The sequence below is a fragment of the Nomascus leucogenys genome, chromosome 5 (genome assembly GCF_006542625.1).
Source record: "Nomascus leucogenys isolate Asia chromosome 5, Asia_NLE_v1, whole genome shotgun sequence".
Classification (NCBI taxonomy): domain Eukaryota; kingdom Metazoa; phylum Chordata; class Mammalia; order Primates; family Hylobatidae; genus Nomascus; species Nomascus leucogenys.
In genome coordinates, this window is record NC_044385.1 from 41,241,946 (window position 1) to 41,264,868 (window position 22,923).

Consider the following 22,923-nt stretch of genomic DNA (forward strand, 5'->3'; position numbering starts at 1 on the left):
AGACTGGCCAACATAGGGAGACCCCTTCTCTACAAAAAATTAAACATTAGCCAGGCCTGGTGGCACCCACCTGTAGTCCCAGCTACTCAGGAGGCTCAGGCAGGAGGATCACTTGAACCTAGGAGTTTGAGGCTTCAGTGTGCAAAAAAGTTGCCACTGCATGCCGGCCTGGGTGACAGAGTGAGACCTGTCTCTTAAAAGAAAAAAAAAAAAAAAGTGACTAGTTAAATAACTAGGGAGTAAGAAATACTTCAATTAGAATATGACCGAAGATCATTTTTTTTCTGGAAATATTCCTCTGAAGATACAATACACCTGGAAGCCTTTGCTTTCGGCCAGTAGTGATTTGTATTTAAATCGGAACTTTTTCTCTTTTATGTGATAGTAGAACTTTTGTTACTGAAAGACAGATGCCCTGCCAACTGCATCCAATGTATGAGATTAAAAATTGCCTAAATAGTACAAATTGTACAAATGCCATTAAAAATTTTTTTAAATTAATTATTTATTTATTTATTTATTTATTTTTGAGATGGAGTTTCACTCTTGTCACCCAGGCTGGAGTGCAATGGCATGATCTTGGCTCACTGCAACCTCCGCCTCCCGGGTTCGAGCGATTCTCCTGCCTCAGCCTCCCGAGCAGCTGGGACTACAGGCGCTGCCTGCCACCACGCCTGGCTAATTTTTTGTATTTTTAGTAGAGATGGGGTTTGATTATGTTGGCCACTCGAGCTCCTAACGTTGTGATCCACCTGCCTTGGCCTCCCAAAGTGCTCGGATTACAGGCGTGGGCCACCGCGCCTGGCACAAATGCCATATTGACCTTAAGCGGCTTACATAAATATTTATATAAATGTTTTTTTAATTAAAATTTTTTTTTATTTTTATAGATTCAAGGGATAAATGTGCAGGTTTGTTACATGGGTATATATGCATAATGTTGGGGTTTGGTCTTCTAGTATACCCATCACCCAAATAGTGAACATCATACCGAATATGTAATTTTTCAACCCTCACCCCTGCTCCACCAGCCTCCTTCATCCTGGGATCCCCAGTGTTTATTATCTTCTTCTGCATGTCTGTGTGTACCCATTGTTTAGCTTAGCGAGAACATGGAGTGTTTAATTTTCTGTTTCTGAGTTATTTCACTTAGAATAATGGCCTCCAGCACCATTCATGTTGCTGAAAACAAAACATAATTTCCTCCTTTTTATGCCTGTATAATAGTCCATGATGTATATATACCACATTTTCTGTATCCTGTCATCTGTTGATGGACACTTAGATTGCTTTCATGACTTTGCTATTGCAAATTGTGCTGAAATAAACATACAAGTACATGTGTCTTTTTGATAGAACTATTACTTTTCCTTTGGGTAGAAACCCAGTGATGGAGTTACTGGGTCAAATGGTTGTGCTATTTTTAGTTCTTTAAGAGATCTCCATACTGTTCTCCACATCGACAGAAGTTGTACTAATTTACATCCCCACCAACAGTGTATAAGTGTTCTCTTTTCTCCACATCCTTGCCAATATCAGTTGTTTTTTGACTTTTTAATAATGGCCATTCTGACTGATAGGTATCTCATTGTGGTTTGAATGTGGATTTAATTGCAGGATTGTTAGTTTGCTGGCTACTTATATGTCTACTTTTGAGAAATGACTGTTCATGTCTTTTGCCCACTTTTTAATGATGGGTTGTTTTATTCTTACTGAGTTGTGTGAGTTCCTTCTAGAACCTGAATATTAGTCGTTCATTGGAGACATAGTTTGCAAATATTTTCTCCCATTCTGTAGGTTGTCTGTTTACCGTATTGACTGCTTATTTTGCTATGCAGAAGCTTTTTTAAAAAAAATTTTTTTTATTATACTTTAAGTTCCAGGGTACATGTGCACAACGTGGAGGTTTGTTACATCTGTATACATGTGCCATATTGGTGTGCTGCACCCATTAACTGGTCATTTATATTAGGTATTTCTCCTAATGTTATCTCTCCCCATCCCCCCACTCCACAACAGGCCCCGGTGTGTGACGTTCCCCACTCTGTGTCCAAGTGTTCTCGTTGTTCAGTTCCCACCTATGAGTGAGAACATGCACTGTTTGGTTTTCTGTCCTTGTGATAGTTTGCTCAGAATGATGGTTTCCAGCTTCATCCATGTCCCTACAAAGGACATGAACTCATCCCTTTTTATGGCTGCATAGTATTCCATGGTGTATATGTGCCACATTTTCTTAATCCAGTCTATCATTGATGGACATTTGGGTTGGTTCCAAGTCTTTGCTACTGTGAATAGTGCCGCAATAAACATACATGTGCATGTGTCTTTATAGCAGAATGATTTATAATCCTTTGGGTATATGCCTAGTAATGGAATGGCTGGGTCAAATGGTATTTCTAGTTCTAGATCCTTCAGGAATCTCCACACTGTCTTCCACAATGGTTGAACAAGTTTACACTCCCACCAACAGAGTAAAAGCATTTCTATTTCTCTACATCCTCTCCAGCACCTGTTGTTTCCTGACTTTTTAATGATCACCATTCTAACTGGTGTGAGATGGTATCTCAGTGTGGTTTTGATTTGCATTTCTCTGATGGCCAGTGATGATGAACATTTTTTTCATGTGTCTGTTGGCTGCATAAATGTCTTCTTTTGAGAAGTGTCTGTTCATATCCTTCATCCACTTTTCGATGGGGTTGTTTGAATTTTTCTTGTAAATTTATTTAAGTTCTTTGTAGATTCTGGATATTAGCCCTTTGTCACATGGGTAGATTGCAAAAATTTTCTCCTATTCTGTAGGTTGCCTGTTCACTCTGATGGTAGTTTCTTTTGTTGTGCAGAAGCTCTTTAGTTTAATTAGATCCCATTTGTCTATTTTGGCTTTTGTTGCCATTGCTTTTGGTGTTTTAGTCATGAAGTCCTTGCCCATGCCTGTGTCCTGAATGGTATTGCCTAGGTTTTCTTCTAGGGTTTTTATAATTTTAGGTCTAACATTTAAGTCTTTAATCCATCTTGAATTAATTTTTGTACAAGGTGTAAGGAAGGGATCCAGTTTCAGCTTTCTACATATGGCTAGCCAGTTTTCCCAGCACCATTTATTAAATAGGGAATCCTTTCCCCATTTCTTGTTTTTGTTAGGTTTGTCGAAGATCAGATGGTTGTAGATGTGTAGTATTATTTCTGAGGCCTCTGTTCTGTTCCATTGGTCTATATCTCTGTTTTGATACCAGTACCATGCTGTTTTGGTTACTGTAGCCTTTTAGTATAGTTTGAAGTCAGGTAGCATGATGCCTCCAGGCTTTGTTCTTTTTACTTAGGATTGTCTTGGCCATGCGGGCTCTTTTTTGGTTCCGTAGGAACTTTAAAGTAGTTTTTTCCAACTCTGTGAAGAAAGTCATTGGTAGCTTGATGGGGATGGCATTGAATCTATAAATTACCTTGGGCAGTATGGCTATTTTCGTGATATTGATTCTTCCTACCTATGAGCATGGAATGTTCTTCCATTTGTTTGTGTCCTCTTTTATTTTGTTGAGCAGTGGTTTGTAGTTCTCCTTGAAGAGGTCCTTCACATCCCTTGTAAGTTGGATTCCTAGGTATTTTATTCTCTTTGTAGCAATTGTGAATGGGAGTTCACTCATGATTTGGCTCTCTGTTTGTCTGTTATTGGTGTATAGGAATACTTGTGATTTTTGTACATTGATTTTGTATCTTGAGAGTTTGCTGAAGTTGCTTATCAGCTTAAGGAAATTTTGGGCTGAGACAATGGGGCTTTCTAAATATACAGTCATGTCATCTGCAAACAGGGACAGTTTGACTTCCTCTCTTCCTAATTGAATACCCTTTATTTCTTTCTCCTGCCTGATTGCCCTGGCCAGAACTTCCAACACTATGTTGAATAGGAGTGGTGAGAGAGGGCGTCCCTGTCTTGTGCCAGTTTTCAAAGGGAATGCTTCCAGTTTAAGCCCATTCAGTATGATATTGGCTGTGGGTTTGTCATAAATAGCCCTTAGTATTTTGAGATACGTCCCATGAATACCTAGTTTATTGAGAGTTTTTAGCATGAAGGGCTGTTGAATTTTGTCAAAGGCCTTTTCTGCATCTGTTGAGATAATCATGTGGTTTTTGTCTTTGGTTCTGTTTATATGATGGATTACATTTATTGATTTGCGTATGTAGAAACAGCCTTGCATCCCAGGGATGAAGCCAGCTTGATCGTGGTGAATAAGCTTTTTGATGTGCCGCTGGATTCGGTTTGCCAGTATTTTACTGAGGATTTTTGCATCAATGTTCATCAGGGATATTGGTCTAAAATTCTCTTTTTTGGTTGTGTCTCTGCCAGGCTTTGGTATTGGGATGATGTTGGCCTCATAAAATGAATTAGGGAGGATTCCCTCTTTTTCTATTGATTGGAATAGTTTCAGAAGGAATGGTACCGGCTCCTCTTTGTACCTCTGGTAGAATTCGGCTGTGAATCCATCTGGTCCTGGACTTTTTTTGATTGGTAGGCTATTAATTATTGCCTCAATTTCAGAACCTGTTATTGGTCTATTCAGGGATTCAACTTCTTCCTGGTTTAGTCTTGGGAGGGTGTTATGTGTCCAGGAATTTATCCATTTCTTCTAGATTTTCTAATTTATTTGCATAGAGGTGTTTATAGTATTCTCTGATGGTAGTTTGTATTTCTGTGGGATCGGTGGTGATATCCCCTTTATCATTTTGTATTGTGTATATTTGATTCTTCTCTCTTTTCTTCTTTATTAGTCTTGCTAGCAGTCTATCCATTTTGTTGATCTTTTCAAAAAACCAGCTCCTGGATTCATTGATTTTTTGAAGTGTTTTTTATATCTCTATTTCCTTCAGTTCTGCTCTGATCTTAGTTATTTCTCGCCTTCTGCTAGCTTTTGAATGTGTTTGCTCTTGCTTCTCTAGTTCATTTAATTGTGATGTTAGGAAAGATTTTAGATCTTTCCTGTTTTCTCTTGTGAGCATTTAGTGCTATAAATTTCCCTCTACACACTGCTTTAAATGTGTCCCAGAGATTCTGATACATAGTGTATTTGTTCTCATTGGTTTCAAAGAACATCTTTATTTCTGCCTTTATTTCATTATTTACCCAGTAATCATTCAGGAGCAGGTTGTTCAGTTGCCATGTAGTTGTGCAGTTTTGAGTGAGTTTCTTAATCCTGAGTTGCGCTGTGGTCTGAGAGACAGTTTGTTGTGATTTCTGTTCTTTTACATTTGCTGAGGAGTGCTTTACTTCCAACTATGTGGTCAATTTTGGAATAAGATGTGGTGCTGAGAAGAATATATATTCTGTTGATTTGGGGTGGAGAGTTCTGTAGATGTCTATTAGGTCTGCTTGGTGCAGTGCTGAGTTCAAGTTCTGGATATCCTTGTTAACTTTCTGTCTCGTTGATCTGTCTAATGTTGACAGTGGGGTTTTAAAGTCTCCCATTATTATTGTGTGGGAGTCTAAGTCTCTTTGTAGGTCTCTAAGGACTTGCTTTATGAATCTTAGTGCTCCTGTATTGGGTGCATATATATTTAGGATAGTTAGCTCTTCTTGTTGAATTGATCCCTTTACCATTATGTAATGGTCTTCTTTGTCTCTTTTGATGTTTGTTAGTTTAAAATCTGTTTTATCAGAGACTAGGATTGCAACCCTTGCTTTTTTTTTGTTTTCCATTTGCTTGGTAGATCTTCCTCCGTCCCTTTATTTTGAGCCTATATGTGTCTCTGCACATGAGATGGGTCTCCTGAATACAGCACACTAACGGGTCTTGACTCTATCCAATTTGCCAGTCTGTGTCTTTTAATTGGGGCATTTCACCCATTTACATTTAAGGTTAATATTGTTATGTATTAATTTGATCCTGTCATTATGATGTTAGCTGGTTATTTTGCTCATTAGTTGATGCAGTTTCTTCCTAACATCGATGGTCTTTACAGTTTGGCATGTTTTTGCAGTGGCTGGTACTGGTTTTTCCTTTCTTGTTTAGTGCTTCCTTCAGGAGCTCCTGTAAAGCAGGCCTGGTGGTGACAAAATCTCTCAGCATTTGCTTGTCTGTAAAGGATTTTATTTCTCCTTCACTTATGAAGCTTAGTTTGGCTGGATATGAAATTCTGGTTGAAAATTCTTTTCTTTAAGAATATTGAATATTGGCTCCCCACTCTCTTCTGGCTTGTAGAGTTTCTGCTGAGAGATCCACAGTTAGTCTGATGGGCTTCTCTTTGTGGGTAACCCGACCTTTCTCTCTGGCTGCCTTTAACATTTTTTCCTTCATTTCAACCTTGGTGAATCTGACAATTATGTGTCTTGGGGTTGCTCTTCTCTAAGAGTATCTTTGTGGTGTTCTCTGTATTTCCTGAATTTGAATGTTGGCCTGCTTTGCTCGGTTGGGGAAGTTCTCCTGGATAATATCTTGAAGAGTGTCTTCCAACTTCATTCCATTCTCCCTGTCTCTTTCAGGTACACCAATCAAATGTAGATTTGGTCTTTTCACATAGTGCCATATTTCTTGGAGGCTTTGTTTCTTTTACTCTTTTTTCTCTAGACTTCTCTTCTCGCTTCATTTCATTGATTTGATCTTCCATCACTGATACCCTTTCTTCCATTTGATCAAATCGGCTACTGAAGCTTGTGCATGCATCACGTAGTTCTTATGCCATGGTTTTCAGCTCCATCAGGTCATTTATGGTCTTCTCTACACTGGTTATTCTAGTTAGCCATTCGTCTAATCTTTTCTCAAGGTTTTTGGCTTCCTTGCGATGGGTTCAAACATCCTCCTTTAGTTCGGAGAAGTTTTGTTATTAGTGATCTTCTGAAGCCTACTTCTGTCAGCTCGTCAAAGTCATTCTCCATCCAGCTTTTGTTCCCTTGCTGGCGAGGAGCTGCAATCCTTTGGAGACGAAGAGGCACTCTGGGTTTTAGAATTTTCAGCTTTCCTGCTCTGGTTTCTCCCCATCTTTGTGGTTTTATCTACCTTTGGTCTTTGATGATGGTGACCTACAGATGGGGTTTTGGTGTGGATGTCCTTTTTGTTTATGTTGATGCTATTCCTTTTGATTGTTGGATTTCCTTCTAACAGTCAGGACCCTCAGCTGCAGGTCTATTGGAGTTTGCTGGAGGTCCACTCCAGACCCTGTTTGCCTGGGTATCACCAGCGGAGGCTGCAGAACAGCAAATATTGCAGAACAGCAAATGTTGCTGCCTGATCCTTCCTCTGGAAGCTTCATCTCAGAGGGGCACCCAGCTGTATGAGGTGTCAGTCGGCCCCTGCTGGGAGGTGCCTCCCAGTTAGGCTACTCGGGGGTCAGGGACCCACTTGAGGAGGCAGTCTGTTCGTTCTCAGATCTCAAACTCCATGCTGGAAGAACCACTGCTCTCTTCAAAGCTGTCAGACAGGGACGTTTAAGTCTTCAGAAGTTTCTGCTGCCTTTGTTCAGCTATGCCCTGCCCCCAGAGGTGGAGTCTACAGAGGCAGGTAGGCCTCACTGAGCTGAGCTGCGGTGGGCTCCACCCAGTTAGAGCCTCCTGGCTGCTTTGTTTACCTAGTCAAGTCTCAGCAATGGCAGATGCCCCTCCCCCAGCCTTGCTGCCACCTCGCAGTTCGATCTTGGACTGCTGTGCTAGCAGTGAGCAAGGCTCCATGGGTGTGGGACCTGCTGAGCCAGGCGTGGGATATAAATTCCTGGTGTGCCGTTTGCTAAGACTGTTGGAAAAGTGCAGTATTAGGGCAGGAGTGTCCCGATTTTCCAGGTACCGTCTGTCACAGCTTCCCTTGGCTAGGAAAGGGAATTCCCTGACCCCTTGCGCTTCTGAGATGAGGCAATGCCCCACCCTGCTTTGGCTCACACTCTTTGGGCTGCACCCACTGTCCAACCAGTCCCAATGAGATGAACCCAGTACCTCAAATTGGAAATGCTGAGATCACCTGTCTTCTGCGTCGCTCACACTGGGAGCTGTAGACTGGAGCTTTTCCTATTTGGCCATCTTGGAATCCTTCCCTATAATGGTGTTTAATAGCTCTGATAGAGCTCTTGGCTTCAGTTTACCATGCCAACTGAATGTAGGGATACCTAGTATCTGTGAATGAGCAATTCTTGATTCTTGTGCCTTAGCCTCCCCAGTGGCTGGGGTTACAGGCGCGCACCACCACACCTGGCTAATTTTTGTAGTTTTAGTAGAGATGGGGTTTCACCATGTTTGCCAGGCTGGTCTTGAATACCTGACCTCAAGTGATCCACCTGCCTGGGCCTCCCATAGTGCTGGGATTACAGAGAGCCATCGCACCTGAACTTAATTATTTTTGATAAGAATACTGTATAAGTGATGTGCGATTATTTAAAAAACAACCTAGAATCACTCTTACGCAACTTACAGTTGAGAGTGAAAACTTGGGTAACTCCTATGGTTTTTTTTAAAAACAGGGTCTCGCTCTGTCACCTAGGCTGGAGTACAGTGGCATGATCATAGCTCACTGCAGCCTCAAACTCCTGGGCTCAGAGAATTCTCCCATCTCAGCCTCCCAGGTAGCTAGGACTACAGGTGCACATCACCATGTCTGGCTAATTTTTAAAGATTTTTTGTTTGGGGGTAGAGATTGGGTCTCACTAATTTGCCCCGGCTGGTCTCAAACTTCTGGCCTGACATGATCCTCCCACCTTGGCCTCCCAAAGCACTAGGATTATAGCCATGAGCCACTGCTCCTTTCCAGTTCCTCTATTATTTTACTTAGCTCAGTTTAGCAAAGTGAGGACTCTCTACACCAAGGGGAATTCTCTCTAACTCCCTTCTAAGTAATAAGGTTACCTGTGTAGGCTTGTTTGTCAGTGTCATGATGATGTCATGCCAGAACATAGGAAAGCCCATAGCAATTGGTCCAGCTATTCTGCAGGTCTTGCTTCCTGCCCACCAGAACAGTAACAGCTTAGGACCTTAGCATTTTTTTTCTTTTCCAAGGATATATTGAAAAACATCTAACTCCTTCTTTGTCATTGACTTTACCTTGCTTTTCTCTTCCCATTGTTTAGTTCCTTTTTCTTTTCAATGCTATTAACAAGTTCATTTTTTAAGGAATTGATTGGTTATCTATTACACATGGCATTTTCAGTTTAAGGAATCATATATGTAAGTTACCTCAGATTTAATAAGGTTGTGAAATGGGAGAACAGGAGCAAAATATGCTCACTTAAATACAGTCTTCAACAACTTATAATTCAAGTTAGCATTAACAAAATTTAAAAAAAATTTGTTTTGTTTTGTTTTAGGAACTGTTGTAGAACCACCAAAGCCACCAGCTCTCTTTCTAACTGGAGCAGTGGAAACTGAAACTAATGTGGATGATGAAGATGAGGAAATTAAAGAAAGAATGGATACTTTAAAAAATGACAACATACAAGCCTTAGAAAAATTGGGTAGGCACAAAGCATTCACTTTGCGATAACAGACTTCTTCATTTGTTAACCATTTTCTGTCTTTATCGTTAATATAATGTGAGAAATCTTAGAGGCATTTTGGAGATATAAAATAGGATATTCTTAATATCAACTTTTTTTTGAGACAGAGTTTCTTTTTTTCTTTTTTTAATTTAAGTTCTAGGGTACATGTGCACAATGTGCAGGTTTGTTACATATGTATATATGTGCCATGTTGGTGTGCTGCACCCATTAACTCGTCATTTACATTAGGTATTTCTCCTAATGCTCTCCCCCACTCCTCCCACCCCATGACGGGCCCTGAGATGGAGTTTCATTCTTGTTGCCCAGGCTGGAGTGCAGTGGCATGATCTCAGCTTACTGCAACCTCCACCTCCTGGGTTCAAGCGATTCTCCTGCCTCAGCCTCCCGAGTAGCTGGAATTACAGGTGCATGCCACCACACTGGGCTAATTTTTGTATTTTTAGTAGAGATGGGTTTCACCATGTTGGCTAGGCTGGTCTCGAACTCCTGGCTTCAAGTGATCTGCCCTCCTGGGCCTCCCAAAGTGTTGGGATTATAGGCATGAGCCACCGTGCCCAGCCAGCATCAACATTTTAATACTGTGACAGTTGGAGACAAAGCTCTTGTTTAATCTTTCTTTACTTATATTAATTTTTTAATTTTATTTTAATTTTTGTAGAGATGGGGGTCTCACTATGTTGTCCAGGCTGGTTTCAAACTCCTGACCTCCAGCCATCCTCCCACCTTGGCCCCCCAAAGTGCTGAGATTATAGGTGTGAACCACCTTAGCTTATATATTATCATTGATATGTCTATATCTATAGATTATTGCTGTTTATGCACATATAGCATATGTTTCTTTTTCATTATACATGTTTTTATTATAAAATTAATAATGTATACATTTCTATAAGTTGCATCGAATTGCCAAGCTGTTATACCTTTATTCTTTAATTTTTTTTTAATTGATTTGCAGCTTTGTCCTTTTACTTTGTATTTTGATACCTTAGCTATTATAGTGGACTCTACTCTCCAAGCTCATTGAGTAACAGTTGCACACAGTTCCCTGCACAAAAGTGCTCTGGAAAGCCTCCCCAGCTAAATGAAACTCCTTGAGTGCTTAACACCATCCATGTTCCCGAGAAGTTTTGGCTTTTGGCTTAAAGAATAGCCTATGATTTGGAAATTTACCTTGTTCTTTTTGACTCAAGTAGATTGCAGTTTATCTTTGCAAATCTGAGTTCAGCTCAGATTTTCAGTAAAATGTCAGATGAAAATCAAGTACATTCTGAAATTAGATATAGTTTTAGAAGTATTTTTTCCATAATAAATGTTCATTTTTTTATTATTACAATGACAAGACAAAGTTTTTCGTATCACCATTACACTCATGCTAGGGATAACAATACTCCTCTATTATAAATGCTACATGACCTTTTAAAAACATTATTTACTATGCTTGGCATAACTGGGCATGCTTAATAAAATAAATAAAATGAGAAAACATTCAATTTTTTTTTTACTAATCAAAGTACCTAATTTTATACAATTTGCACTCAACTTTTAATGTTAGTAATAGAAACAATGAAATTATTTTACTTCTTGATACTTAAGACTTGTGTGTTGCACGTGATACTCCAACACATGCACTACAAGATTTTCGTCATCAATATGACGGTCTTGGCGTCTTATATGTTATGTTCCCGTTTTAAATCAAGTCCTACTTGCTCAAATGAAAACAGGTAAAGACAATGAACAGATGGTTCACGAAAAAGGAATACAAAAAGCCAATAACAACACTGACATATCAACCTCATTTGTAATGTAAGAAATACAAATTTTAAAAATGACATACCACTTTTTAGTTATATATGCAAAAATTAAAAATTATACTTACAATTGACCAGAAAGTATTAGTTTTAGAAATATTTTATGTGTGCTTTTTGGATCAACTTCACTACATTTTTTTCTTCTTGCATATGTATAATTTTAGCTTTAGAGTAAAACCAAAATCTACTAACTGCTCTCTTTTTGTCTTTGGAATAATTATTTCAGATCATCATGTTATTCATTTTTTGATCATTTTGTGTAGCCTAGGATTTATTGAGCTGCTGAAAGCATATCTCTTTTCTCTAGCACTTAGGCCTTTGTACTGTAGTTTAAAACACATGACTGTTTTCATTGTACAACTGAAAGGTAAAAATATAGTCAAAAGAATTGCTGGTGAAATGTCAACATTATTTTATACATTTATATTAACTGTCATATGAAAGCCATGTTTTTAAGCTTAGAATTCAACAAATAAATTGCCAATTTTGTTCAGTTTTGTTTACCAGATAAGAAATTACTGCCTAGAAGAAATTTATAAGGCAAGATATTAGAACTCTTAATGTGATTTCTTAAGGAAATGCTAACAGGAATAGGCGCAAAGGTGCAGAGCCCAGTGAATTTGAGTTTTTGTTTTTAATAGGATCTTTGGTTAGTTATCACCTAAATGTAATCTAGCATAGCAATTTCATGGGTGTTCTTTTATAAATGTAGTAATTTAAGTTCTTTAATGTTCATTAGTCTTAGTCACTGGTTTTTGAGGTTAGCCTGTTTCACTTAATGACTTGTATTATGTAATTAAACATTATATGCATCCAAGATGAGCTGTCCATGCTGAAGACTGAAAGAGCTGATACTGCAAGTTACGTTTGATTTTAGGCAGATGGTTATATCAGTTGTGATAACTGTTCTGTGACTTGTTTAATCTTAGGACAAAATTGAGACAGTTTTTCTTTAAGTTAAAAAACTTAGAAGTTTGTTCATTTTTTGCTACTTTTATGGGTATAAGTTATAACGTCAGTTTTAGTACTTTGACTTTTCCCCATTAGACATTATTCATACTATGCACCGTGCACTGAGCTTCTGGCTACAGTCATGTGGAGGAGAGGCAAGACACTTAAAATCTGTTTTGGCACTATAAAATTATCTATGCAACAAAGACAGTATTCCATTCAAGAAAATCATAAAGACACAAATATCTTAATAACCAAGCAACAAAAGACTAGTGTGAAACCAAAGTTTCTATTGTATTAAAGCTAATGGAACTTTGACTGAATTAAACCAGACAAGCCTTTATAGCTACCCATGGGAAAAGTCTGAATGTGTTGTGTTGATATGCGCTGCTGATAGTAAAGATATCTTGATAAGTTTTTACTTTTCTAGTGGGCAGCTGCAATGGAACTACTTTGAAGTGATTAACATTTAAATTAAATCCTTCTATGTCCTAATGTATTATAAAGCAAAGCCAGATGCATTTTACTTGTAAACTATAGGATATTTACATATAAACTGTATATAATTTAAATTTCATGTATAACTCATCACGTCCTCTTTCCTTTAAAATATCCCTTAACAACAAAAGCACCTTCATAATTTGGTCACAGCTGGTCTTTACATTTTATGTTAGTTTTATAAGTCACCTCTAATTTACTTTACCTAGTAGACCTAAGTTAATGCATTTTCCTTTTTATTCATTTCCCCTTTACTTACTGAAACTGGGCTGTTATTGAAGAATTTAGCAGTTAAGTGTGTTTGGCTCACAGTAGTTTCAACATTCTCTCTCTCTCTTTTTTTTAATATCCAGAAAAAGTCCCAGACTCTCCAGAAAATGAGCTGAAATCCAGATGGGAAAACCTATTGGGTCCTGATTATGAAGTAATGGTATGTTAAAATGCTCTAATAAAAAACAGTCATGTCTCATTTCACATCAAGTTTCTAACAGTACGATCCAAAGAAATGTCAAAGAATAGCCAGCCTGCCTTTATTTTTCCTTCCTGCCTTTCTTCCCTAGTGGATCAATCAATTGATTTTTTTCCCCCGTCTTTAGCATTTTAAGCAGTAAGAATAATTAAGGACTGCACACAAACTTCAGTTAACATTAGGAGACACTCAGTTCATGTTGAAACCATTTAAGTCGACAATAGACAGAAAACTGTTAGGAGAGAGAGGGCTTGCCTTTAAATTTATAACCTGCATCAGCTGCTTAAAATTGCTGGCATTTTTATGATTGCTTTTATGATCTGTTTGTTTTATTGTACACTGAAAGGACTGTGGATATTAGTCCTATGTTTCACAAAGAATCTTACAGTTTTATGTGAAAAATGAAAGAATGATTATCAAATGTATTTGGAAGAACAGGAAGTAATTTAGGTTAGGTATAAGTTTATAGTGCCAGTGGTCCATTAGACTTCCTTTCACCTGCTGTTAGATTCACTGAATAAGGGACTGATTACATTTCCCCATATGAATCCACATGAAGGCAGAAGGTTGTGCTTAGAGAAGCCTCTACAGTGTTCACTAAATGCATTAGTAATAAAATATTCTTTTAAATTTCTACTCTCATTCACATTTTCTTACATATGTTTATAATTAGTACTTGTTGGCTGGTTGGAGATTTTTAAAATCTTTTTGGTTTAGATTACCCAGCCACTATCTGTTTTCACAGAATTTTCAGTGTCATTAAGATGAGTCAATACAATTCACACTTTCTCTTGGTAACTTTATGCCTGTGTGTCAGTTCTCATGAGCTGCTGTTTCTTTGCTTCATAGATTTCATATATGGTTATTAGGCTGTCACCTAGCAAATGGCCTTTCCTACTTATCTTAGTGGTTTGATATTCAAATAAATCTGCTGTACCAGTATTTACAAATGGCCAGTTTTATGATGGGCTCTTTTTTTTGTTAAAAACATTTTTTTGGCCGGGTAGAGTAGCTCACACCTGTAATCCCAGCACTTTGGGAGGCCAAGAAGGGTGGATCACTTGAGGTCGGGAGTTTGAGACCAACCTGGCCAACATGGTGAAACCTTGTATCTACTAAAAATACAAAAATTAGCTGGATGTGATAGTGGGCACCTGTAATCCCAGCTACTCAGGAGGCTGAGGCAGAAGAATTGCTTAACCCAGGAGGCGGAGGTTGTGGTGAGCCGAGATCGTGCCACTGCACTGCAGCTGGGCAAAAGAGGGAGACTCCACCTCAAAAACAAAACAAAACAAAAAACAAAAAGACATTTTTTTGAGAGACAGGGTCTTGCCCTGTTGCCCAGGCTGGAATGCAGTGGTACAATCATAGTTCACTGCAGCTTCAACTTTCTGGGCTCAAGTGATCTCCCACCTCAGCCTCCTGACTGGCTGGAACTACAAGCATGAGCCACCGCGCTTGCTTAATTTTTCAAATTTTTTTAGAGATGGTGTCTCGCTGTGTTGCCCAGTCTGGTCTCGAACTCCTGGGCTCAAGTGATCCACCCTGCTTGTCCTCCCAAAGTTCTGGGATTACAGACATGAGCCACTGCCAGCCTTCTGTTAAAATTTTATTCTCCTTATAATTAAACTTTTAAATTTCATTTATTTATTACATGGTGAGGTCATAACAGACAAATTATAAAGAGGAGACAGAATTTGAAGTTGGAAATTTAAAGTGACAGCTATCCATTAAAAGTTGTAGCATCTTATACCGAGGAATGGTTGGCGGAAAGAAGCTAGGCATGATGGAGAATGAATGAATGCATGTACTCCAATAGTTCTTATTTTGTTAAAAAACTTTCTTACAGGATCTGCTTATCTGAAATGCAGTACTTTCAGAAGCTATAGTTGGGTCATTGTTTAACTTCTCCCTTCCCGCCAGATGCATCATATTTTATTAACAAGTTACAGATGCAAATCATCAGTAACATACTTTTGCTTGCAAGGAATTCACTTCTGTGGATGTCCACCATTGAAGCTTAGAACAATAGTTTTAGGCCAGGATTAAAGGCTTTAAGTATTCCATGAGCTTTCCACCAGGGACCAGGTCTTTCTGTTTATGTCTTTGCCAGCTATTTCTCCTGGGGAAATGGTTTGAGCTTGTTGTGGAAAGTCAGATGCTTTAGTTTTTCCAAACACATCTGACTTTACTGACCTTGCAAATTTTGTTTTGAGGCTTGGATTTGAAAGTAAAAATGGCCATATTTTTGATTTTGTCGAAAGAGTAAAATTTTTATGCATTCAGGATAATGGAGGATTATATTAAAATTTTAGGGATCATGGATTTTTAAAAATAGTATATATATTTGCCCTTCACCTTCTGTTCAATTTATGCAATTTAGGAAAAAAGACTGTTGTGGAGAACAACAACAAAAAAATCAAATGTACTCTGAAATTTCGCATTATGTGTTATAGATTTCAAAAATAGAAGAAAGGTATTAGAATGTAGGTCAAATAGAGTTATTAATATATAGGTTTTACAGATATTTTCAGAAAATGTAGGAAGAAATACAGTTATGCTTTTACAAATATTGGAAATTTTTTTTGTAAATTTAGGTTGCTACTTTGGACACACAGATTGCAGATGATGCTGAGTTACAGAAATATTCAAAGGTAAGCATTTTTTATAACAAAGTTAACAGTTTATTTTTTTTAAGAGATAGGGTCTCACTGTGTTGTCCAGGTTGCTCTCAAACTCATAGGCTCAAGTGATCCTCCCATGTTTGCTTCCCAAAGTGTTAGGATTACAGGTGGAGCCACTGAACTTGGCCCATTTTTTATCGTTTGAAGAACTTTCTTTAAATTCTTGCTGAAGAAACTAAATTAGTGCTGTGACCTAGAGTTTTCAGAATTTAGTCTTGCATGTTTCCTGGAAATGTGATGGGTCTCACTGTTATGAAAGATGATGCCTGGGAAGAACACGGGATCCCTATGTCACGTCCAGAAGCCAAAACCCAGGTTTGACTCCTTTGCCCACATTAGAGGTAGTATGCAGAGTAACACTGTGCAGTGTGTGTTAGCTTTTCAGATATTATAAGAAGTCCTTTAATAAATGTTTCCTAAAAATCAAGACCCAGGAATACAGGCTTCAGGTTCAGATGTTCAAGAAAAGAAAAGTGGTCTATCTTCGGAGTGTGGGCAGTGGTTGTTCTTGAACTGAAAACATTTTTGGTAAGCTTTATTTCTATTGGCAAGGTGCCAGAAGACAACTTCTACAGTTTTTTTCCCAACATTTTTTAGCGTCCTGTCACTAAACATTCCCCTTCTGGATAAGCAGAGGCCAGGGCAATTGAAACTTAGAGAAGCCTTGTAGGTGGCCTCCTCAACAATTGATAAGAAAGGAAAGATGTTCTTGCCTGAGTGGTTTCAGAAGTCATACTGTAATTCTGCGTGGGATGTAAGTGCTGAGCCTACCTTAAACTCTTCTGTCACATGCAGTTTTAAGAATGTATTTTCTTTTTTTTTTTTTTTTTTTTTTTGAGACAGAGTTTCACCCTTGTTGCCCAGGCTGGAGTGCAGTGGCACAATCTTGGCTCACCACCGCACCTCTCCCGGGTTCAAGCGATTCTCCTGCCTCAGCCTCTCTAGTAGCTAGGATTACAGGCATGCACCACCATGCCCGGCTAATTTTGGATTTTTAGTAGAGACGAGGTTTCTCCCTGTTGGTCACGCTGGTCTCCAACTCCTGACCTCAGGTAATCCGCCCACCTTGGCCTCCCAAAGTGCTTGGAATACAAGCGTGAGCCACAGCGCCCGGCTAAAAATTTATTTTCTGTGTCCCATGAAGGTTTCATAAGAAGTTGAAAAGTCTTTAGATAGTGCTACATTTTCTTCTTGGTTGAATATTTGTAATCAATATTTATCTTCCATGATTTTATGCTATGTGTGCCATAATTTTATAGGTTTGAATTTTCTTTTCTTTCTTTTTTTTTTTTTGCAACGGAGTCTTGCTCTGTCACCCAGGCTGGAGTGCAGTGGCATGATCTCAGCTCACTGCAACCCCCGCCTCCTGGGTTCAAACGATTCTCCTGCCTCAGCCTCCTGAGTAGCTGGGACTTACAGACATGTGTCACCACCCCCGGCTAATTTTTTTCTTTTTTAAGTAGAGATGAGGTTTCACCATGTTGGTCAGGCTGGTCTCGAACTCCTGACCTCAGGTGATCCACCTGCCTCGGCCTCCCAGAGTGCTGGGATTATAGGCATGAGTCACCACGCCTGGCCAGGTTTGAATTTTCAAGGCTGACACTTGAGAGTCTTTCTTCCCTTCCCAGTTTACCTGCATCTTGAGTCACTTCATCATTGTGACTGTGTCAACCAACCGACCAAGCTTTCCTCAGATGTACAAAATCTGAGGAAAATACAAAAAGCAATACGGCTTATCTTGTAGTTTGATTTTAAATTATTTACAAAGTCAGATTAGAGTAGTGACTAAATATTAATGCCATCTCAATACATTAAGAGGGATTTAATTCAAAATGAGAGTAAGAAATACAAACACAAAGCTGGGCATGGTGGCTCACGCCTGTAATCCCAGCACTTTGGGAGGCCGAGGTGGGCAGATCACGAGGTCTGAAGTTCGAGACCAGCCTGGCCAACATAGTGAAACCCTGTCTCTACTAAAAATACAAAAATTAGCCAGGCATGGTGGCATGCACCTGTAGCCCCACCTACTTGGTAGGCTGAGGGAGGAGAATCTCTTGAACCCAGGAGGCGGAGGTTGTGGTGAGTCGAGATCATGCCACTGCACTCCAGCCTGGGCAACAGAGAGAGACTCTGTCTCAAAAAACAAAAACAAAAACAAAGAAAACATAGTGAAACCCTGTCTCTACTAAAAATACAAAAAAAAATTAGCCAGGTGTGGTGGTGGGTGCCTGTAATCCTAGCTAGTCGGGAGGCTGAGGCAGGAGAATCACTTGAACCCGGGAGGCGGATGTTGCAGTGAGCCGAGATCATGCCATTGCACTCCAGCCTGGGCAACAAGAGGGAAACTCCATCTCAAAGACAAACACCTCATCAAGCTTCATTTGTTATTAATTACTGCATTATAATATACTCATTACATGGATTCTAGAACCAAACTGCCTGAGTTCAAATTCTGGCTTATGCAGAATTTCATAGCTGTGTAATCTTAGAAAATGATCTAAAGTCCATGTCTCAGTTTTTTGTATGTAAAGAGGAAATATTAATACCTGCCTCACAGATTTATACAGGAATTAACTATATTATGCTTAATATTGTACCTGCCTCATAGATTTATATAGGTATTTTAACTATAATATGCCTATAATAGTTGCAAACACATAGTAGGCTCTTGTTTTTTGAGACGGAGTTTTGTTCTTACTGCCTAGGCTGGAGTGCAATGGTGCGATCTTGGCTCACTGCAACCTCCGCTTCCCGGGTTCAAGTGATTCTCCTGCCTCAGCCTCCCAGGTAGCTGGGATTATAGGTGCCCACCACCACACCTGGCTAATTTTTTCTATTTTTAGTAGAGATGGAGTTTCACTATGTTGGCCAAGCTGGTCGCAAACTCCAGCCCTCAGGTGAAGCCTTGGCCTCCTAAAGTGCTGGGATTACAGGTGTGAACCACTGTGCCCGGCCAGGCTCTTATTATTATTTTTATTATTATCATATAAATCAGTGTTGCATGAAATTGCTCTTTAATTTACACTAAACTCTTAGATATTTTCTGTTTAACTGTCTTCCAGTTCACTAAACATCCTGTGCATAATCGGCTGCTAAAGCCCATCTATTAAGTCCTTAATTTTAGTTATTTATCTAGTATGGAATTTTCATTTTATTTCTTTTTAGATTATAATTCTCCAGCTAAATTCTCAATGTAAAAAAAAATCTAGGCTGGACACGGTGGCTCATGCCTGTAATCCCAGCACTTTGGGAGGCCGAGGCGGGTGGATCACAACGTCAGGAGATCAAGACCATCCTGGCTAACACAGTGAAACCCCATCTCTACTAAAAATACAAAAAATTAGCCGGGCGTGGTGGCGGGTGCCTGTAGTCCCAGCTACTTGGGAGGCTGAGGCAGGAGAATGGCGTGAACCCGGGAGGCGGAGCTTGCAGTGAGCTGAGATCGCACCACTGCACTCCAGGCTGGGCGGCAGAGCGAGACTGTGTCTCAAAAAAAAAAAAAACAAAACTATATTTTTCATCTATTTCTGTATTTGCCATCTTTTCCTCTATTTCTTCAACATGTTAACCATAGCTTATAAATTACTTAAAGTAATTCCAATATCTGGATCAACTTTGGATCTGTTTCTGTCGTTTAATGTTTTGTCTTTTTGTATGGGTATATCTCTTGTCATGCCAAAATTTGATTAAATATCTGATAACTATAAAAGGCTTCAGATAATATCAGTTATCTCTGTCCAGAGAGGTCTTACCCTGCCTGCTAATGTGGTGACAGAGGGAGGGGAGGGAATAGAGAGAGAGAGAGAGAGAGAATGTGAGTGAGTCAGTGAGAGAGAGAGCGAGAGAGAGAGAGAGAAAGTGTGTGTGTGTGTGTGTGTGTGTGTGGTGGGTGCTCATCTTAGAGACAGGGCAGAGGTACAGTAGTTCTGGTAAGATTCAGACTACCTCTGATTTGCTTCACTTTTAAGACACAGCCTTGGCCAGGCACAGTGGCTCACGCCTGTAATCCTAGCATTTTGGGAGGCCGAGGCAGGAAGATCACCTAAGGTCAGGAGTTCAAGACCAGGCTGGGCAACATGGTAAAACCTCGTCTCTCCTAAAAATACAAAAATTAGCCAGGCATGGTGGTGAGTGCCTGTAATCCCATCTACTCGGGAGGCTGAGAAGGGAGAATCGCTTGAACCTGGGAGGCAGAGGCCTCAGTGAGCCGAGATTGTGCCACTGCACCCCAGCCTGGGCAATACAGCGAGATTCTGTCAAAAAAAAAAAAAACGCACAGCCTCCGGGGTAATCCACAAAAGACCCTGGGGTGTTTACCAGTCCTCTTATACTGGTGGAACCTGAACTCTAATCTTCTCTCCTTAGTAGTGTGGGCTGCTGAAATACTTGCTTTGCTTTTCCGAGGTTTCCTGATTAGCTTTTTAGCCCCCTGTGTCATATTGCGTTAGAACTCAGGATATGTCCTTGCAGGGAAGTCCTGCCCTGATCAGGCTCCATTCATCACGTGGTTCAGCTTTACTTGTCTGTCCTCCCACATTCAAAGCCTAAGACCCTGAATCATCTTTTATAATAAGTAAAAGACAGCAAGGAAAAAAGGCACAAAGCACACTTTGTGTACATTTTTAAAGAGTGTGATTCTCTTTCTCTAGGCAGAAGATGTTCTTTCTCACTCTCACTCCTTAGTTCTCTGCCTCCACTCTTACTGTGTCGTCTTTCCTGATCGACCTCTATGGAATGTACATATACATATATACACACACATACACACATATATATATTTGTACTCAGTAACTCTGGTATAAATGGGCAGAAGGGCTTTGAGTTGAACACACTTTCAGAACCACCTTATAAAAACTCACTAGTACATTTGGCTGTTCATTCATTCATCAAATATGTATTATATGTACTCTGTGCTAGGTCCACTACTGGTTGCTCGGGTTCCAGAAAAGAACAAAGCAGAAAGAAAAATTCCCATCCTATAGAACTTATATTTTAATGGGAGGAGGCCAAAAATAAGTAAGTTGTACCGTATAGGTGATATGTGCCATGGAGAATATTAAGGCAGGGAACATAGGAAATTCAGAAGTGGGGGTTTGTTTGCAAGTTTAGATAGGTTGGTCAGGGAAGGCTTAAGAAAGTAACATTTGATGAAATGCTTTCGGAGGTGCTAACTGGTGTAATTTTTTCTCTAAATAATATGAACAATAATAATTGTGTTGTAGAAGACTAAAGAGAAATAATATTTCATATATACCTTAATTAATGTATCTTAGTGCCAAGATATAAGAAATGGCCAATAAATGGTAGTTTTGTTTCCCAGTTATATGCCTCTAGCACTTTTAGACTGAACTTTCAAAGGCCTTTTTCTTTTAATATGCTTTAAAAAACATTTAATTAATTGAAATTTTGTTGTGGCAAAAAGTTGCTTTTCTTGTTTCCCTATTTTCTTCACTGGAAGAAAAAGAGTCACCCAAAATTACGTTATTCTCTTTTTTTTTTTTTTTTTTGAGATGCAGTCTCGCTGTGTTGCCCAGGTTGGAGTGCAATGGCACCATCTTGGCTCACTGCAACCTCCACCTCCCGGGTTCAAGCAATTTTTCAGCCTCAGCCTCCCGAGTAGCTGGGATTACAGGCACCTGCTATCATGCCCAGCTAATTTTTGTATTTTTGTAGAGATGGGGTTTCACCGTGTTGGCCAGGCTGGTCTTGAACTCCTGATCTCAGGTGATCCGCCCACCTTGGCCTCCCAAAGTGCTGGGATTACAGGCGTGAGCCACCATGCCCGGCCGCATTATTGTCTTTACATATTTGGTTGTTAGCTACATATTTATGTATTTGCAGTCAGTATTACCTGCCTTTTGTTCAGTGTGTGTGTGTGCGTGCGCATGTGTGTGTGCGTATGTGGGATAGAAGGGGTGTGTAGTTTTTCCATGTAACATTATGATATATTTTTACATTTTTCTACATTAATTTCTTACTTATTAAATGTCCATAGAATTTTTCTTCATTTTGATCAGCTATGATTTTTAAAAATCCTCTTATAATTGGAAATTTGCATCTTAATTCAGTAGCTACTAATTTCTCCCTACAATATGTAAGGGAGATTTTAACTAACCAGTCAAAACCGATTTTACAGACAGGAGGATAGTAAAGGTTGCCTAGGTTGAATGACTTGACCGAAATTATACAACTAGATCGTAGCAGAGGCAGGTTGTAGCTTAGAATGCATTCATCCATTCCTGAACTATTTACTGAGCTCCTACTCTGTGCCAGACACTGTGCTACCATCTGTGGGAAGCAAAATGGAAAGGGTCCTTGCTCTCATAGAGCTTAGATTCTGCGATTGTATAGGGGCATGGTAATAAACAAGTAAAAAATAACTTGATAAGATAGTTGTAGATTGTAAGAAGTGCTGCAAATGAATAAACAGTAAGTTGAGCATAACTGGGGTGGGGGACACTTTAGAGGGAGCCAGGGAAAGCCTTTCTGAGCCCAGACTTGAAGGATAAAAATGTGGAAAAGAGGAGCAGCAAGTACAGTGGCTCTGCTGTGGGAAAGGGCTCGCGTGTTGGGGGAATAGAAGTTGTTTCTTTCAGAGTGTCTGGGTCAAACTAAGTAAAGAGCAGAATATTGTTAAATGATGCTGGAGAGGAAGACTAGGTGTTAAAGGGCCCCTTGGGAGCCCCGGTGATATGTATGGACTTCATCCTCAGTCACAGGTAACACCAGTGGGAGGTTTTGAGCAGGGTTTTTTCTATGATCTGAGGTCCAGGCTGGAGGTTTTTCCTCTGTCTCATCAGCTTTCTGATTAGAACAATTATGTTTCTATGGGTCTAGCTGCTTTTAGATGGTTGCCATCCCATGGCCACCACTCTTGAAGGGATGATTCCAGGAGCATCTACATGACTGGGAGGGGTGGTTTATGCATATAATCCCAGCACTTTGGGAGGCTGAGGCAGAGGATCTCGAGGCCAGGAGTTTGAGACCAACCTGGTCAACAGAGGGAGACCCTGTCTCTGTATTTTAAGAAAAGAAGCATCTTCATATGTTA

At 39.6% G+C, this 22,923-nt stretch overlaps 1 protein-coding gene across 1 annotated transcript in view; it reads left to right on the forward strand.

Moving 5' to 3' along the window:
* The window catches only part of PATJ (PATJ crumbs cell polarity complex component), a 416,491-nt gene that overhangs the window by 53,428 nt on the left and 340,140 nt on the right, over positions 1-22,923 (forward strand). Inside the window, exons 12-14 of the mRNA XM_030812925.1 lie at positions 9,271-9,417; positions 13,073-13,149; positions 15,786-15,842. Of these exons, the coding sequence (XP_030668785.1) occupies positions 9,271-9,417; positions 13,073-13,149; positions 15,786-15,842 (281 nt within the window). The remainder of the gene's footprint in view (positions 1-9,270; positions 9,418-13,072; positions 13,150-15,785; positions 15,843-22,923) is intronic.